Below are 19264 nucleotides of genomic sequence, written 5' to 3'. Positions count from 1 at the left end.
CGTGAAGAAATTGGGCAAAAGCCACGACCACGCTTTCCAAGGCGTGTCGCAGTCACAAACCTGCAATAGTGGTCCTGCGGGAGTCTGTCCCAAAAGTCAAACCTTCCGCTCAATAACACTGGTTAAAGATGCAAGGGGAGCTGGTGGCTAAGGTCCGAGGTGCAGGTGATAGCGGCAGGCAGCAGCTAGGGTTTAGTACTGGGAGCATTGATGGGAGTGAGCGCCGCAACTATATGCGGTCTCACCCGGAAGTGCTTCTTCGTGTTTCGAGCACTAGACCGCTGACCTGTGGTGTTGTGCTCCAGATACCGGAACCCACCACACACACATCAGAGAACCCCCTAGATGGGACCATGATAGAAGTTCGTATTTTCTTGCACAGGCCATTTGGTGCCTGAAGCCTGTATTTTGGGTCAGATGACTAGGTGTAGCTGGCAGTTGGTCATTGTGTATTTCTCCCAGACAGTGAGTCAAAGGTGTTGGCAGGGTAGGCCATCTGTCAGGATGAGGGGGGGAGCTGTCACCTACAACACTTGCACATCCCAATGGCTCTGCCTCAGTCCACTCCAGTGGCAGCTGGTGCCATTTAAAAGTGGTAGGGCTAAAATGACTGTCTTGAATGCCATGTGGAGAGTGAGCCCAATTCTGGAGTTCAAACAGTGATGTGTGCAGCAAGGGCAGTAATCCACTGAACTGCTTTAACAAAAAGGAATACGGTTTAAATACAACCCTTTCTGAAAATAACAACTAGATATTTGAACCCAGCAGACAAAAAATTAACAACAAGGTTTGCTGTCATCCATCAACCAAAAGATTGGGGAAATTATTTTTCTTGATAGGAAAGTGTTTTGTTTTGGAACGTGACAATATTACTTCAATTTTAAGAATCCCAGTTGCACTAACTGTAATGGGTTGAATTGTAAGATGTCAGCTTTGGTAATGAGCAACGAAGCATTTGGTCTGCCCACCCGCACATGGCTTTGAACAGATTCGTGTGTTTAAAGCGATACCTGCGATGGATTCCTGTGTTTACTTTTCCAGGCGCTGTAGCAATAAGGGAATACATATCAGGCACGCAGGGTAAGGGGGTGGGGAGGGTGCGCCTTCATATCGTTCTACATGCTGTTGCTAATTAAAATAAATCGTGTTTCAAACAATGCTTAAAACGCAGGGTTGGAGAGCTCTTTCCAACACAATCTTGCTAACTCATTATTTTCATGGCTACCTGCAGAGCACGATGTTATCAGGCAGCTCGTCATTTCTACATGTGTGACACACTTTTTTCATGCATTTTATGTTTTTCACACACATTTTGTGATTTTAGTAATCCACATATTGCATTAATCCACATCTGGCTATTGAATCACACACCCCACCTGTAACATGGTTACAAGTATGCTACCACCACGCATATTGTCATTTCATCACTAAACTCTTTTTGATTCATTTTGTACAACGCCATAGCAACCTAAATAATACTTTAAAACTTGCCTTATGATTCGGTCATTTTTCTCATGAGTTTATCAAACCTTACACATCACGATCACGGACATTGATAAGTTATCTTCCACCTCACGATATTTGCTGCCAGCTAGATGTCACATTTTCTTTATGGTTCAATAACAGACTTACAGCCGTAGCCGACGGATCTGCGCAGACTCCACTCCTCAGCTTCCCGCCTGTCACACCCTTTCCCAACTCGGCACAGGGTGGGTTCCACCACGCCCTGTGAGGAGTTGGGAAGGGTTGGGGTGACACCGTGACAAGCTCTCCTCCACTCTCTGATTGACGTGGAAAGTTACGGATCCCGGGCTTGCATTTAAAACGCCTGGGGCTAACTTAACCTCCACGCTATCAGGGGGTGGAGACTGGGTTTTGCAGCCAGGTCTTTGCCTAGCTGATGACATCACAGCCTTCAGGACTGTGAGGTTCTCAGCCGGCAAACACCAAGTAGCAGGGCAGGCTTCTTTGGGCCCGGACGCCAGGGAGCAAAGCGTCACGTGACACCATCCGGGAGCAGCAACGGTATTGGTGACAATGGTGAATGGGCAGGCTTGCAGAGACAGTGAGTGAAGATTTAATTTTGAAATTCCCAAAGAATAACGCGTGGTATTCTTTGGGAATTTCAAAATTAACTCTCATGATAAATGTAACTGGGGCGGAGCCCCGACACCCTCAAAGAGAAACCGCCACTGGTCCACTCACAGAGGGTTTCACTCCAGTCGTTTGTGCCCCCAGACAAGCTAAGACGAGGGCATGGAGGCAGGGTATTCTAGACTCCTCTGTAGGGAAAGGGTTCTAGAAGCTTCTCCCACTTCAAAGTGGGCACCAAGTATAAGTAGAGGACTTTGAGAAACAACTCTTCAGATCACTTTTGGACCTGTGGACTCTGCCAGGAAGGACTGCCCAACTATTAAGTCGGTCCTGCTTGATGATCAAGGACTGCTTTGTTGCCCAAGCCATGTAGTTGCTGCACCAGGACTCTTTTGCTGCTGTAAGCTGCCCTACTGAGTCCAGCATGCCTGTTGGGACCCAGGACTCCACGGATTCTCAAGGACCAGTCAGCCGGCCCACTGTTTAAGCCAAAGGGACATAACAGGCTTCTTTGTGCACCTTGCCACAGCGCGATGCAGCCCGCCATTAACTCCAGACCAGCTCCAGCCACCAGCTCTTCGTCGACGGTCATCAACTACGCTGCTACGTGATGCATCTCGATGACTGACCTCGTATTGTAGCTCCTCATCAGGTATTCCTCGAAGCCGGACCATGCACTTCGACACAAGGACTTTGCATCTCAAAATACTGGCCACAAAGAACTTTTCAGGGGACTGAACTCAGTCCTGTATCCAGCCCACACTCCATCATTGTCTGCCTAAACTTGTGACTTGGACCCAGCCTGCCGCAACCAGATAACCATGGTTGGTGCTTTTTTCATCTTACCCCTTTATTTCTGCAAAACCTTTAAAAGTGCTTTTCTCCGGTTCTACGAATTGGATTTTGGGTGTCAAATTATTTATTCACATGTTCTCTATTTTGCGAAATTGGTGTGGGATTTTTCTTTTGCTGTGTTATATCTTTGTTACTGTTTGTGTGCTGCATAAATACTTTACACATTTCCTCGAAGTTAACCCTACCAGACCGTTAAACACAGGTTAGTTTGGGTTTGCTTGTGTTTCACCCTGACAAGAATTGCGGTTGCAGATTGAGTAGGGTTTCACCTCCCTCAACCAGTAACCCATTTTCCTACAATTTGCTTCTTAAAATTATGCATTTGAATACAACTTGCAAATCAACTGCCTGAAAATAAACCTCTTCTTGGGAACAAACACTGCGCACAAGTAGTAAAAATGTCATATCAATATCTTGTTGCATGATTAAAATGACCCAGTGCTGGCAGCATGCCTGGGTACAAGGCCGCACATGAGATTAAACAACACAGGAGTGATGTAGGAATCTGCCATTGAACATTCCAGATGAGGGCGCTATAGACTAATAATTGATTGAATAGGGCAAGTGCAGACAGCCAACGGGCAACGCGGGCGCCTGACTCTACTCCCTGCCACGTTTCTGAACAATGTTCATCAACCAACAAGGTGTAACCATCACCTGTTGTTGTAACGAAAAAGAAAAGAAACTCCATCACTGCATGGTGTGCATGGACACAATCCCTAAACTACTTCATAACTGAGTTTTAAATTACGCTTCTCTCTAGTAAATAGACAAGCTTGATATCCTTGGAGGTTGTTGTGGTGATAAGATTTGGCAAAAAAACAAAGTAAAAATGAAATGGCAAAATGAGAATATGCTGCTTTATCAGAGAGCTTTAAAATTCACCACAGTCCACAGGATTCCCATACCTTTCCTTGGGGGCTATTCCCAGTCCCCTCAGTAAATTTCTGACCATCGTAACTGGCCCAAGTTGTCTTCAACGCACATTTTTCCAGAATGGTTTAATGTCCCTCATAGGAGCCCCCTTGTTCTCCTTTAAAAAATATTGCTATATCGGTTCAAAAACGTATGACTGGAGAGCAACTGGGCTTAACGCTGAAGTCCTTCCCACAACTTTTCAGAATATTTCTTGATTGGTGGACCCCCCCCCCCCCCCCCCCCCCAAAGCGTTTTTAAAATTACCAAGCACCCCCAAGCCCAACATTTCCCAAAGATACAAAGGGGCAGATTTACAAGCCCCTTGCACCACTTTTGCGTCACTTTTCCCATGCTAAAAGTGACGCAAAGGTGAAGCTTGGGGCTTGTAAATCTGCCCCCAAAGTATCTTAGGTCGTGCTTTTATTTAAAAATCCAGTGGATTTTGGTACCAGTAATCTTGTTTGCTTCAATCAAGCAAATAGGCCAGCTCAGCTAATAACAATTATTTATTAAAGGAGAACCCAATACTGAATATTTTGAGTCAACACGACATCGATCATTCAGTAACGGTGAAAGGTGTCGATGTTCCCATAGTTCCACCGTGGAATCGCCGAAAAGTTGACTGGTATGCGAATACTTATTGTTAGTGGCTGTTAGCGACGCAGGTCCGGGTAAAGAGAACTAATTTTCTCTCTTTCAAGGCACCATCTTGTGAAGACAAAATAACGGTTCTCTTTACCCAGCCCTCAGCCCTGCATCACTAACAATCACCAAAAATAAACCTTCCAGAATGTTCCTTTATTTGATGATGTCACTTCGGGTTGAGTCGCGTTAAAAAATTAATCGTCGAGACTGGACCCTTTAAAGAGCTCCGAAAAGGCATCCCCAAGACAGAGCACCACGAACACCTGGTCAAGACCAAAGAGTGTCTCGTCGTGAGGAGCCCGTCAGGTACAATATCAGACTTACCTTTCTCCTCACAGTTCTGAGCTGAAGGAACCTGAACACAATATCTGTCGAAGTCTGCTGGTTATACGCCTCGACTGCACTCCGGGCGACATCTTTGGGGGTCGGACGGGTCTCGGACAGGGGAGCTGCGCCAAAACCGCATACAGTCACTGACAGGAAAATGAACAGGAGCGTCCAAGCCCGAGTCATCCTCTCGGCTGCTGTTGGATTACTGGGAGAGCACACACGGGGCTAAAGAGGGGAGCATTGAACCCTGCCAAGCAAAGCAAACACAGCGGCTGACAATCAGTGCACCAGCCCCCTGCTGGACACGTGCCAGCCCAGCTGCAGGTGACATAACCTTTAATTCCCTCTGTCCTTCCAGTCTATGAGGCAGGGTCATTTTACATTCCCACTCACTAATCAGAGCTCAACACAGTACTCGCAATATATACAGTACACATCACAAACTCGGAGGACCCCCAGGCTAGGCTGGCTCTGCCGGAATTCACATGAGGCGCAAATCTCTGCTGCAAGCACTAATCGACGCCGTTGCGTCACTTTATGTGATGCTGTGGTGGCGTGAAAAATGCGCCACACTGCACCATATTTACAAAGTGACATATCTAGGCAGATGCGTTACTTTGTACATTATACAAAGGTACATGATACCTGCAACAGATATAACTTATGCAGGGTAGGAGTTCTGACGCAGAAAAGCCTTGTAGAAGTGGAGCTGTAAAATCTATGAGACTTCATCGCGTCACTTATCCCTACTCCTGCTTGAAGCAGGTCTCAGGGGTGACGCAGGCCTTTTCACAGGGGGTTTGCCCCATGTGAAATGACACATTGCTAGAGTTGCGTCTGTTTCCAGACACACTCGAGCAATGCGCCTTTTTGCGCCAACAGATACGTCAGGATTCTTGATGTGTCTGTAAATCCTTGCGAGATGGAGCGCCATACAGTAAATACGGCGCATTCATGTTGTCACAAGGATGGCACACTGAAAACTGTTGCATCGCTGTTTCACACCAGCGATGCAACGCTTTTCATAAATAAGGCCCTAAATTCACTGAGGGATGCACTGCAGGAGAATTTTCAACTTCCAGTATGGTAGGTACTTCATAGCATCCCCAACTTAAATAAACAATAAATTAATTGAAATGGTAGGATATTGTAGCAGATGAAAGACGGGTCTTAGGAGTTAAAATAATTTTATTCACTGAGCACCGTGCCTGCATCTGATTCAGAAGAGAAAGTGTATGTGTCAGCCGAGCACCTTTGGAGTCTGTTGTAATCCATAAAGAGACAAGATGATTGTAAATAAAGATATGAGTTTTTTTTGTGTCATAATTTTTTATTGGAGTTCAAAGATAGGCAATTTCATAGGTTACAAAACAATATAATAAATATAAATCAGTATGTTTTATTGCAGAGTACAGAGCTCAAGCAGTACACTGACTGCAGGCAATCCAGATCTACCACATACTACAGTTATTCCATGGAACAGCTATGCCATGGAAACTTGGGCTAACATTGTAAGATGCAGAGCATTTAAAGCTACAGATATAAATAGCTACAGATATAGTAGCCCAAATACTCCACTTCTTCAACTGAAAACTTACATTTTTCTTTCTTGAGTGTTAAGCCAGCGTCCTCCATCCTATTTAACACATCCTTCAACACCACATCATGCTGTTCTCTTGTCCCACCAAAACCCAACACATCGTCTTGGAAATATACCACATAAAAGTGTTCTTGAACGGTGTTCAAGAATACAACACATCTTCCTCCTTTATTAATGTAAGATATATAAAATCTATATACACAACGGCGTCTTAAAGAAGAAACAAACACTCAGGTACATGGGTAGTGGTCATGTCCTAAAAAGGTGGCATTGCAGGTGCAGCTAATATATGACAGGTGAAATACATGCTTTAGTGTGGGATTACTGGATTGTTGGCTCCTTGTCGCCTTGGGCCTGCCTATTGCAGTGGCGGCTGGTGACATTTGAAAGTAGTGGGGCGTAAAAGTTTGAGGTGAGTGCTCGGTGGCGAGTGAGCCTAGTGAGTGAGTCTGACGGCCATAAGGTGGGTTTGTGGGGTCCTTCTCGCCATTTTTGTAATCACACTGACTATCCCCAGAGCTAAACTAACCCAGCCTATCAGTATTCAGATGCTGATTAAGCCGCTGTGTAATATCTGAAAAAACTCCAGGTTACAATGGTGAAAACTGCACAGAGATGGTACCCTGATCACCGAAGCGCACACGGTAATGGATAGACACACAATGAATGCACATGTGAGGTATTTGGCCACTGTGGGTAACAACAAAAGGAATGGGGGCGATTGACAGCCTGAAAACAGGCAACATATGCAGGGAACAAGCCCCAAGGCATCCTATGTGACCCAAGAACACCACCCAGCATGGATGCAGCAATAATGGAGTACACATGCAAAATGAATAACAGATGAAGAGGGCAGTGCCTATATAAACAAAAAACAGTAATAAACACATTCATGAACGAAATTAATGAATTTACCAACCATGAAAGAAACACTAAAATGCTAATTTAAAGGGTACGACTCCAGTCCATAGCATCCGAGCACCTCGCAGAACATGTCACTACCAGTGACATCACACAGCTGGGTCCTTACCAAGGCTGCACACCCCACCTCTTAAAGTACAATAATCTGCATAAACTAGAATCATTGAGAGAAAACAAACCATGTGACAACACCATGTTAATTTTTAAATAATTCTCTCTGTGGTATTTTAGAACAAGTCCTTGCGTGCAGGTTTGTGAAACTGTGCAGTGCTGTTTACATTCCACTCGCACAAGAAACGGAACTAATAAGCTCTCTGATTTGTACAATTAACTTCCTCACACCTGTGGCACAGTATCACCCCAACTCCCAGTGCACCAAGCATATCAAGGTGTCCTGCAGCACCTTGATCTCCTGGGCCAGAGTGGCGAAGAGCAACTGCAGCACGGGAACCATGTTTAGAGCAAATAAAAGACACGAGTGAGCAATGATTTTACCGCTGCTGTAGTTCTAATTGACCGCGCTGTAAGACTGTGTGGGTGAGAAAGCAATATTAGATGGGGCGAGAGAGCAAACAAGGGTTGTATCCTGAACAATGCGAGCCTGTGCAAAAACAGTTTTCTGCAGGTGCATTTATGTGATTTATGCTCTAATCACAAACCCTTTTTTATGATCAGCGCTGATGTGCAGATTACCTTTTCATCAGTTAGTTAACATTTCAAACGGTTCCTAACTGAGAATATACTGAAAAAATAGCAAGACCTGTTTTCTGCCATATCTCAGTAAGGAAAAACTATCATGAAAAGTGCACTAACGGACAAATTGTCGGGGCAAAAATCATAGGAACTCCGCTGCAAGTGTGGCACTAGAGGAATTCAAACCTAGTGTTGCCCACGCGCACTCTAGTCTCTTCATATCTGGCCTCCCAGAGGTGTTTGGTAGTAAGAAGGGAGTGTGACCGGAGACAGCTGCACAGGTGAGGGGAACATCAGCTGTCATGAACGAAGGAATCGGCACAGAAAGTTTGAACTTCAGGCCAGCTCCAAGGGCGGCAGAAGTTTAACCACGTACAGTACACATATTTATATACCCTTATTACAGCAATTTTTATACTGCAAAGTAAGCATGGGCGAATTTTGCGAATCTCGCGTTCGCGAATTTTGCGGATTTGCGAACTCGCAATTCGCAAAATCCGCGAATTCCAGCGAATTTGCGGATTTTTTTTTTTTTGTGTTCGCGCGTGTTTCTGCCAGTTCGCGAGGGTTTTTACAATTTCGCAATTTGCAAACTTACCTGTCGGGTCGCAAGTTTTGCGAACTTGTTGTTTCTACGTGTCCAGCCTGTTTGGGACACTCTTCTTCATCACTGCCACTCTCTGTCACCACTGCCACTCTCTGACTACTCATGCCACCCTCTGGCCCACCCATGCCACCCTCTGTTTCATCACCACACCCTCTGGTTGTCCAGTGTACATTATTTTCGGCAAAGCAAAGCACACCTTCCCTGCCTCAAGTGACCTGAATTAATTTGGGGCTGATTAATGTGTCACAGAATATTTTTTTAGCTGGCACCTGCTTCCTTAGTGCTTCCTGATTAGTGATCTTTTGCACTTGCTAAGTGCTTTCATTGTTGCAAAATTAGTTACAACACCTGCCCTGCCCCAACTGACAATAATGAATTAGGGGCTGATTAATGGATTTTAACTTCCAGCCTGGCTCCTGCTTGTCTCCCTTAGCTGTAATTCAGGACCTTTGTGGCATATGTGTAACTATTCTGAGGTTCAGAGCAGGGTCACATAATAGTTGCAACTGGCAACTGAACTCTGGAGAGGCCCCTCAGGAAGCACTACAGGAAATGGCTACTAATGGTGAGCCTGAACTTTTGAACCTGGTAAGTAGTTTCAGTTTTGCTAAGATCGTATTTCTGCAATTTAGCACTTACTCACGGGATGCGAAGTTGTACTGGCAAGCCGCGAACAGTGCGAGCAAGCCATAAAATCCACTGCTCGCGGATTTGCGGATTTCACGGGAAATTCGCAAATCTCGCGGATTGCGAATTTACCGAAAATCCGCAAAATCCGCGAGCGAAACGGATTTTCCGCCCATACTTACTGCAAAGTAAACAGCATTGCAGCCCAATCCCACCCAACAGGGATTTGAAACGGTAAACAGCACACTTTTGATGTGGTTTTTTAATCTTCTTTTTTACACACGGGCGGCTGCCTGCTTCAGCGTCTCTGAGGCCATTAGGCCAACACTGACAGTGCTGCCTTGCTGCGGGCTTGCTGTGAGGCCAGGCCCGGGCCTGAGCGTGGCATGTAGTCAGAGAGATGACGAGTGACATGGTGGTGGTCAGTTTGGGAATAAGGAATAAATACCACCACTCGTCTCAACTGCACCTGCACCGTCCACACTTCGATCTTCGTCGTCCTGGAGGCAAATACGCAGGAGCTGGAAGTAGATTTAGACTCCAGCGTGGCAACAGGAGTAGGGGTCCATCACTGCAAGGCATCATATTAAAGCCCTGCAGTGATTGGTCACGAACCTTGGAGCCTGAAAAGATCTCTCTTATCCTCGCGCTGCCTTCTGTTCACCAGAGATCTGGCAGTCAGCCGCCCACCCACGCACGGCAGCACCACCATCCTTGTTAACTCAGCTAATCCTGGCGCAGCATAACATCCCCACTGCGCCAGGATTGGCTAAAGAGCAGGGCTAATACTGCCCATAATGAGACCCGGCTCCCCCGGGTCTCTGTCTGTGTGACGGCTAAGGGAGGAGGAGGAGGGAAGGGGCTATTGCCTGTGTGCGCATGAGTGGACAAGTCATAAAAATGACTTTTCCTAAATGCACACACTTCTGCCTGCCACGGACGCTGATAATCACAGTGAGTCACACGCTGCACTGCCGCAGGCCCGCCCCCCACACCTTCCGCGATCACGATGATGTCACGATTTGTGACTCCGGCCTCAATTATGACTGCACTGTCGGCTATTCTTGTGAGCGCTCATAATTTTACTTTATACTTTTTGCGCAGTGTGCAGTGTGTCAGACCAGTGACAGAAGTGACGGTCGTCCATGGCTAGTGGGGCATCGCCCCAACGCCCCCAATGGACGAACCGCCACTGGCCTATTGTCTCTTCATCTCCTAAGTAGACTTAAGGTGGCATTAATCCATGTCGTCTCTCTTCCAAGACATTGTGGTGAGGTACATTCTTTGTCGAATGACTGCCAGTTTTATCCTTGTTTTTAGCGGAGCCCTGGTTAAACAAGTCCTCTGTGCCCTGCCCCCACCCCACACTGTATTAACTGTACCTGAAAGGTGTTGTCAGACCCTGTTCACAGGACAGGCAGGGGCTACTGGGCCACAACCGGGGTGGTTGGGGTAACTTGCCTCTGGTTTCCTGGGGCCTATCCCTTATGGCTATGTAAACTGGGGCAAGTAAACTCTTTCCGTACTTGAATGTCAGGGTACCAAGGGTGAGCAGTCACAGGCTTCTCAGGGGCAAGTTGGGAGGCAGAAGCTCCAAACACCACAGTTAAGGAACAGGTGCAATAGCATTATCCAGGTCAGTGCTTGTGGTAAGAAAAAAGAAGTACTGTCATTTTATATCAAAACAAAACACAATATACCACATAAAATAGGGCTCCGCTACTGCAGCTCCGAACCTATTACAGTGACCTACCAGTGCAGGAAAACGTAGGTAAAGAATTGGCTCAGGTGGAAGTTCACAACTTGGTTTATGCGAGTAATCATTAAGTGCAGGGAGAATTAGATTCATACCGTGCAATAAACTTTATATCAGCATTTATTATTCCGTCAACAAGCAGTTCTAGCACAAGACACAGTCTCTCAATCTCAAGATTGTCTTGTGTTTTACCTGTCTGGATAAATAAATAATAATATTCCTGTATTTCTAAAGCGCACAGCTACCCGTAGATTTCCCGGTGCTGGGTGCCGTCGGGAAGACTAAGCAACCTATTGCCCAGAGTCACATGGTGCTGGGCAGACCCCTGCCACCGGTGCCGGGGATCGAACCGTGATCCCCAGCATCCGGCGTTAGTCACCCTGGCCGCTGCGCCACACCTCTTCCAGGTCAGCGCTGCAGTTCATCCTTTGCGGACACATGGTTGAAGTCTCCATTGGTAGTTCCTTGGTTGTGATGGCAACCTCTCTTCTTGAATCTCTTTGCTGAAGAAACCAGCACCACAGACCTGGTTCAGCTGTCATCCGTCTTCATTCATGCCAACCTTGGGTCCCTCTGCTATCGCAGTGACGACATCTTCATCCACAGCACGTTGGCTTCAGTGGACCAGGTCCCTTGGGTCACAGCAGGAATGCTGGATGGCATACTGGTACATAAGGGGTTGGCACTTCCCACAGTTCACTACATGAACCACACAGGAAAGCCATATGACCCTTCACACCTCCCGTCAGCTCTGGTCACACTGTTGAACACAAATCAGATTCTTCTGGGTTTTATTCACACTTCAAATATGCCTTGGTCTCTCCTCCTGTGAGGCCAGGAACTCTCCTTCTCTCTCTGAGCAGGCAAGCAGACTTCTAGGTGCTACACACACCTACAGCAAGCTATGCAGACTTCAGGTAATGTCCCCTCATCTCTTCGAGACAGACTGTCATGCACACACCACCCTGAATTACAGGGGCTCTTTGAGTACTCTGAGGAGTTCCCTCTTCTTTGGTTTAGAACTTGGACCTGAAACATACTGGGAAGGTTTGGATCCCACTTTTTTTCTCATTTTTATACAGGGTATGCCGATGCACAGTCTAAAGTCTTGGACCGCCTTGGCATGGTTCCCTTTCAAATGATATTTTCTGGTGGCATGCAGACATGGATGTTATGCAGTGTGATGGCTCTCATAGCAGGTAGCAATGATGCTGGCTCCAATCAAAAGTATCCCAAAACATGGGCACAATGAAGTTTAAAGACTCAGAACCGGCTGTCACACCTTTCCTTGAGTATCAATCAGGAAAAGATTTTTCAAAAAAGCAGGTCCCTCCTAGAAACTTCCTCACCCTTAACAATAGAATCGGCTGACTCACAACCTCTCTTTTATGATTCACCAAATGACACTGCTCAGGAAGGACTAATCAGCTATCCCCCGGTAAAAGGTCCTCAAAGAATATCTAATGGCCTCCCTTTCTACAGCCTCACTAACTGCAGTGGCTGAGTGCCCACTCCTTCACTTCCAGGAATGTAGACAATACACTTCCACTGTCTCAGAAAGCTGTAACATATCCAACAACGTGTGACAAGTCAAACCAGGTGCTATCCAAAATGGATCTCACTGGTTGGTCTCAGTAACCGCACTCTAAAAACAACACAGAGTTTTGATACCCTCTACACACACATACATGTACTTGACAAATAGATAGGATGTCAGTGCAAGGGTCTGAGTGTTACATCTAAGTGGAACTTTATATAAGTTGAGCCAGTAGGCTGCACACCTCCTAAACCAGAAAATAAGGCCAATGCTCCTGCAGCCCTCTGTTAACCCTGCTAGCTACCCACTTCTCTGCTAAAACTGCAAATATCTCTCGATCCATCTCTAGTATTGCATATGAACTCCTTTCACAGTTCCTCTGTCACCATCAGCTGTTTATGGGCCTGGAAATAATCTGCTTTCATCTCTCTCATCCATTCATTCATTCATTCATTCCAGTCATGCAACACACCATCATTCAGGTCTCAAAGTAATCACCATTTGTAGGAAAGTAGGATTTGCTTCTTATGGTTACCCCCACTTTATGCTTGATGTGATGCTGTTTTTCACAAGTCTGACTACTGGGATTCTGCTAATCAGGAGCCCAGTCTATCTGCTTTCTCCCTAAACTGTTGTGTTCTGTACCTAGGTGCATCTCAGATTGGATGATGGGGTACCCTTGTCAGTCCCTAGTATATGGTACACATGTACCCAGGGCATAGGTACCCCAGAGGTCTCTCATGGGCTGAAGCATGCATTATGCCACCCATGAGAAACCATTAAAAATGGAACTACAGGCCTGCCATTGCGGCCTGTGTAGGTTGGTGTGTGCACCACTTACTAAAGATATAGGTTTACTATATCTAAGGTCACTGCACTTAAAACCTATAAGTCACCCCTATATCAGGGCTTTACAATCCTGAGGGCAGGGGGCTTGGTTCTAAGTGAGAAAAGCCCCTGCATGAGCAGGACACCACTGCAGCCTACGGAGTAGATTTTCCCTGGATGTCAGTGAAGCAGCCACATACTATACAGAGGGGCATTGGGTAATCGTGCGATGACCATCTCAAAAACGGCGGCAACAAATCCTATCCTATCCTATCAAACATGTTGGAATCATACCCCCACAATGTAAATGGTGTGGGAAGTACGATTCCAAGCACCGGGAGAGCCCTGCATTAGGCTCTCAGTGTTCCCGGTACAACCCTTCTAGTCCCAGACAGCACAAAATGGTTGCTGCTGACCAGAGACACATTTCTGCCATCCTGCTGCTGAGCCAAGCTCGAGCTGGGGGAGGCAGAACAATAGGAATCCTGTCACAGGGAGGTGTGACCACCTCCTAGACAGGATTTAGTGTATTAGGGCTGGGTGATTGCGCCTGCCAACCCCTGAAAGTCTGCATGAGCAGCACATTTGGTGTCCCTGTGCATAGTCCAGTTCAAACCAGTCCTAGGAGCTGTGGCTCCCGCTCTGGCGCAAAACTGGACAAAGGACATGGGAGTACCCTCCCCCCATCCAGACCCTCCCCTGGGAGGGTCCCCTTAATCTTCCCAACCATTTCCTGAGGGTATTTAAGGGCTTACCTGGGAGTAGGTCCCTGTATTCGTTGTGGGATAAGATTAAGAACTAAAACCACTGCACTTCTACCATCTGGGCACTCTGGACTTTTCTGGACTTCCTTAGGGCCTGACTTCATCTCCCTTCCAGTCTGCTGCATCGTCTGTGCCTGTGCGTCATACAGGAACTTTCCACGGCCTGTGAAGCATCAAGAATAATCAAAGTAATCTCCCTTGGAGTGAAGGAGTCACTCCCCTGCACTCGCAGGAACCGCAACAAAGACGACCGGTCTGCAGATCCCGAGCTCTTCTTGGCTCTGTGGACTCTGCAACACAGGTGGTAGTTTTCTTCAGCTCCCAAGGCCTGCTCTACCCTCTCACCAAGTTTGAGGCAAGTAGTCCTTGTGGGGGTTGCAATAACTGAACCCCTAGGTACTGCATCCCTTTGCAGATGCAAAGGCTTGTTCACATCTTTGCAAGAAGATTTTCGGGCTCCAAGTGGCCCCAACCTCGTGTGCTTCCAGTGACTAGAATCTTTGGCCACACCGCATCATGTGCATCGTGGCCTGCATCTTTTGGTGAGCTGCTTGAGGTCCTCTCGCCACTCCAGTGCCTCCGGCCTGTGGGTCCACTTGATGGTCACCTTTGTTTTCCCTGGGCTCTCCGGATTGCTCACGGCCTGCCCTGACTCCCCTGCTTGTGGTGACTACCTGGACCTTGCTGGTCCCAACCGTGCACTTTCTTAATTTCCTGCATGGGTTGCATTTGCCAAGGCTTGTTGGTGCTACTGCCGGACACCGAACCCTCAGCACTCAACATCCTTCGTGGGACAGCTCGTACCCAGGTCCTGGTCATCCTCAGCATCGCCTGGTCCTCGCAGCTGCAGAGTCAACGTCACCGTCATCTTTCCTGAAGCATCCGACATTGGAGGGCATCCGTCTTCCAAATCTCCTGGTCACTCCCAAGTGGCATAGACACTGTCCCCTCTGCTTTCAGGTACTCTTCTCCAAGAACCCATGTTTGGATTCCTCCGGCCACTTTCTCCTCTTCCAGCAGCAGCACTTTCCTGAAGTCCTCCATTGGGTTTGACAGCGGTTTCCGACGCCACTTCACACATGTGCACTAGGCTTCCCTGGGATAGGTAACTTGGGTATCATGGTATCCACGGGTGGGGTGGCTCTCAAACCTTCTGTCTTCCACAGGGTTTCTTCGGGGTTCACTGAGAAGGGCCCCTAATCTTTAAAATTCCAACCGCGACTTGCACTTAGACTTGTACGGAGCATGCAGTCTTATTCACCAACTGCACACGTCCTCCGTGGGCTCCCTATCTTCTTACATTGGGTGGTTCTGTGGGTCCCAAGCAATTCTACGTCCTCTCAACATCGTCCGACTCGAGTCAGGGTTCTTATACCACTTTCTTAGTATATGGGGCCCACTGTGTATGACATTGTGTATGACACTCAAACTTCTTGAAAATGAAAACCTGCGCTTCCTTGTGGTATTTATCATCAGCACCGATCATAAGTAGTCAACACAATTGATTAGAACATGCTTCCAACTCTTTTACATTAGTTAACACTCCTGGAAGGAACCACGGAATTGGTTCAATTAATATTTTACAGACCTCTTACAACAAACGAAGACTGCCAACTCAACCTCAGTAGCTATGCCCTCACTTTTGGAGGTGCTACAAGAATCAATCCTGGAGTTTATACATTTTCAACCTGTATACAGATCCTCAAGGGTAACTCTTACAGTAAACACAGCTTCCCTTTCAATGAGTACTTGGACGACACCCAGCTGTTCCTGAAAACAGTCTGCCCCATCAGTCTTCAGACTTTAGACACCACTTATATCTCAGAAATTTGAGCCTGGTTGAAACAAACTAGATTTTAAAAAAATTAGTTTCTCATTGACTCACCTAAGCAGAACTGTCGGCATAAAAAACGCTGAACCGAGCACCTGAATAGATTGGGATTCACTACCAAACTGGTCACCTCATCAAAAACCCTGAGCTTCATGCTAAATCCAAAACTGGTCCTCAAACAATCATGTTAAGAAAACAGTTAAAAGCACAAACTATCAACTGAGAATCATATAATATATTAGACCTTTTCCTCTCAATTATGACAAAGCATCTAGTTGAGGCTACGGTCATTTCAAGACTAGACTATGGCAAGCCGTTGCTCACCGGACTCCTTAAGACCCATCGTGATCCTCTGAATAGAGTGTTCCTCTCAGCTGCCCAATTCATCTCTAAAACTAGCAAATTTGAGCATAGAAAACCTTTGTGCATCCACTGGAAACATGAAGCAGCCACAAAGCTCCTTGATTCGCACAGCACACCTCCAATTACTTAGCATACAAAGTTGAAACCTCAGAACAGAGAGATCTCTGAGGAAACTTATCATTACAACTTGACACTTCTAGGTCCAATAAAAGGTTGACAATGAAAAAACGAATTCTCCAGCGGTGCCATAAAAATGTGGAACTCGATCCAAGCAAACGTGTGTGGCAGCCTCATTTATAGAATTCTAAACAAGCCTCAGGAGACACATACGAGTTTAAGAATCTTACTAACATGCCTAAGACAATATCTGCTCTATAACATCAATCACATTTACCAACCAATACAATCCCTAACACAGCTATTAGATCTATCACAATTTTGTACCATTCTATATCTGTATTCCAGGTAACTTCCCACCATCAATTGCTCTCTAAAGGATATAGTTCTATTTCAAAATACTTTTAAAGCACATTGATACCATAGCAAAGGGTCAATCAAGTAAGTTTGATATAAAAACAAATAGCAAGCACTAGGGATAAGCTGAACCTCATTCTGGAGTTTCTTCAGGAAAGGAGGATACTGGTTTCTTACTCATAGAATGGGAGTAGGTTGGACGGTGGCCACGCTAGTGCCACGCTTCATATTTGTTCAATTAAGTTACTTAATTTTGGTGTGGCTCCACAGAATCCAAGAATCAATGTCGGACATCTGCTCAAGATGTTGGGCAAGAAACCATGGCTTTGTCCATATGTTATGGTTATGTCGGATACTCTGATTCTTTGGGATCAGGTAAAGGATAAACTGAAATACTGTCCCAGAAATTCTGATCTAAACGTTATCTTTTAGAATTTTAATGCGGTAGTTGATGTAAATCTAGACCGATCCCACCCTCCCCTATCGAACACCACAGCTATGGCACAAGCCACTAACTTAACTAGATGGACACAGGGGTGAGGTCAACTTGACATTTGGAGATTACAACATGTTGATATGTGAGAATATTCCTATTATTCCCACCCACACAATTTACACACCCGCCTGGATCACTTTCTTTGCACAACAGGCTTATTCCCAGCGATCATACAGATAGAATTTTCTTTTTCCAAAAGAAAAGAACTGATGTCAGCGCATTGGGGTGGTGCCTACTTAGGCCCAACGCATGTCACTTCAACACTGAGGACTCTGACCTAATCAATGCCACCTACCAGCACCCAGAAATACTGCTCGATAATTTCCACGTCCAGTCAGACGTCTGGGGAATATTCTAAGGTAAGGAATCTGTGGTTAGTAGTCTCTATCAAATTAAAGATTCAGAGCCTTATCAGAAGTTCAAAACTTGAGCCTTAATAGAAGTATCCTCAGTAGCAGTCAAGAAGAACATCTTGACGGAGGTGCTTCAGCTGGGAGTTGCCCCTCCGAACTCTTATTCCCATTTAATTAGGTCCCACTCAGGCCTGGTCCAAGCCCTGCACAGGACAATTGCCCGCCACCATCTCCTCACTCCAGGGTACCTAAGTGGGAAAGGAAAAGTTAGGTTAGTTCACTTGCTGATGAATTGTAAAACGGTAATGGACTGAGGTAGGAGTTTCTCTCAACTGCCCTCTTCTATTGGAAAGACATTTAGCAGCAGATAAGAGGATCATAATCTTGAATTCTTCAGGGCTGGGGGAAAAAACAGGCTCTGAAGACCGTAAAACTAAAATTAAGATGCAATGGTAGTGAGTTTGTTGGAGGTGCTGAACCTGGCTAGTTTGGATTGCTTTGTATACAATAATAAGGGACAACATAGAAATTCTGAGTGAAGTCTGTGCACTTGGATTTCTATGGGCTTAGTGGCTCAGCTCGACGATTGAACAAAAGTTTATGAGCATGTTCTTTTGCATTGTACGGGTATGTCCACATAACTGCATTACTTTCCAATTTCTGTGATTTGTATGACATTCTTTTAAAGATGTGAATGTATTAGTTTATCTGGGGGGTTTCTAAAGTGCTGTCTTCCCTTCTGAATCTTCAAAGCGCCATGAGAGAGAGGCAGGGTGCAGTTTAGTACATCTGCAAGAACCCGGCAGAGTTAAGCGCACATGCCTTAGAACAATATCATACAAATGTTTGTAATGTGCATGTATATGGTATTTCCACAGTCTGAACCTAGCCAAAAGGCAGCGGAGCACTGTACATAGTGAAAGGCAAGCACAAAGTCAGGGAGTAGTAGGGGAGGAATTGGAGTGTGTGGATGGTTACTGCATTGTGATGTAGTGTTCTTTAAAGAGTCTAGCGCCGAGACGCCTACGGGTATTCGTTCGCGCTCAATAAATGTCAGAAATAAATAAATAAATAAATAAGAGGTGTGTCTTCCATTCTTTCCTAAATTGAAACAGCGTTGGGGCAGTCCTGATGGATTCAGGGATGTTGTTCCAGATCCTGGAAGCATTGATGGGAAAGGTCTGTTGTGTTGTTTATTTTACTTTTTACACTTCTTAGTCTGCAGCCTGATAGCAGCCTGGCTGTGAATGTGCAGAGAACCACCAGACAGACAAAAGACTAATAACTGCATTAACTTACACGCTTATGGTACGGACCCTGTTATTTAATGTGCATTTAAATCCTCCTGCAACTTCTCTCACTTAAATATGCAGACAGCGCCAGGCAAACCAAGATCATTTTCCCACCAACCATGCCACAGGTTGCATCTGAGAAAGATCAGTCTCGGTAAAGCCAACTGTGCGAATGGTCATGAACTACATGTTGTTTTTTAAATACTGTTAAAGTGTCATCAGCTGACAATAACTCAAGTTATTTTGCCGGATCACAGAGCCCTTTGTTCCTCCTAATTTG

General features: G+C 45.9%; 1 protein-coding gene across 2 annotated transcripts in view; it reads right to left on the bottom strand.

Annotated features, from left to right (window-relative positions):
* The window catches only part of LOC147685215 (cathelicidin-2-like), a 74736-nt gene extending 69670 nt beyond the window's left edge, over positions 1–5066 (bottom strand). The window contains exon 1 of one of the 2 annotated variants that reach the window (XM_086941125.1): positions 4837–5066. In XM_086941125.1, coding sequence (XP_086797251.1) covers positions 4837–5025 — 189 coding nt within the window. In that variant the 5' untranslated portion in view covers positions 5026–5066. The remainder of the gene's footprint in view (positions 1–4836) is intronic. The other variant, XM_086941124.1, reaches the window with a different exon arrangement.
* Between the last annotated feature and the right edge of the window lie 14198 nt (positions 5067–19264).

Source organism: Lissotriton vulgaris, chromosome 10 (assembly GCF_964263255.1).
Source record: "Lissotriton vulgaris chromosome 10, aLisVul1.2, whole genome shotgun sequence".
NCBI classification, from domain to species: Eukaryota; Metazoa; Chordata; class Amphibia; order Caudata; family Salamandridae; genus Lissotriton; species Lissotriton vulgaris.
This window is presented reverse-complemented; position numbering and strand designations above follow the sequence as displayed.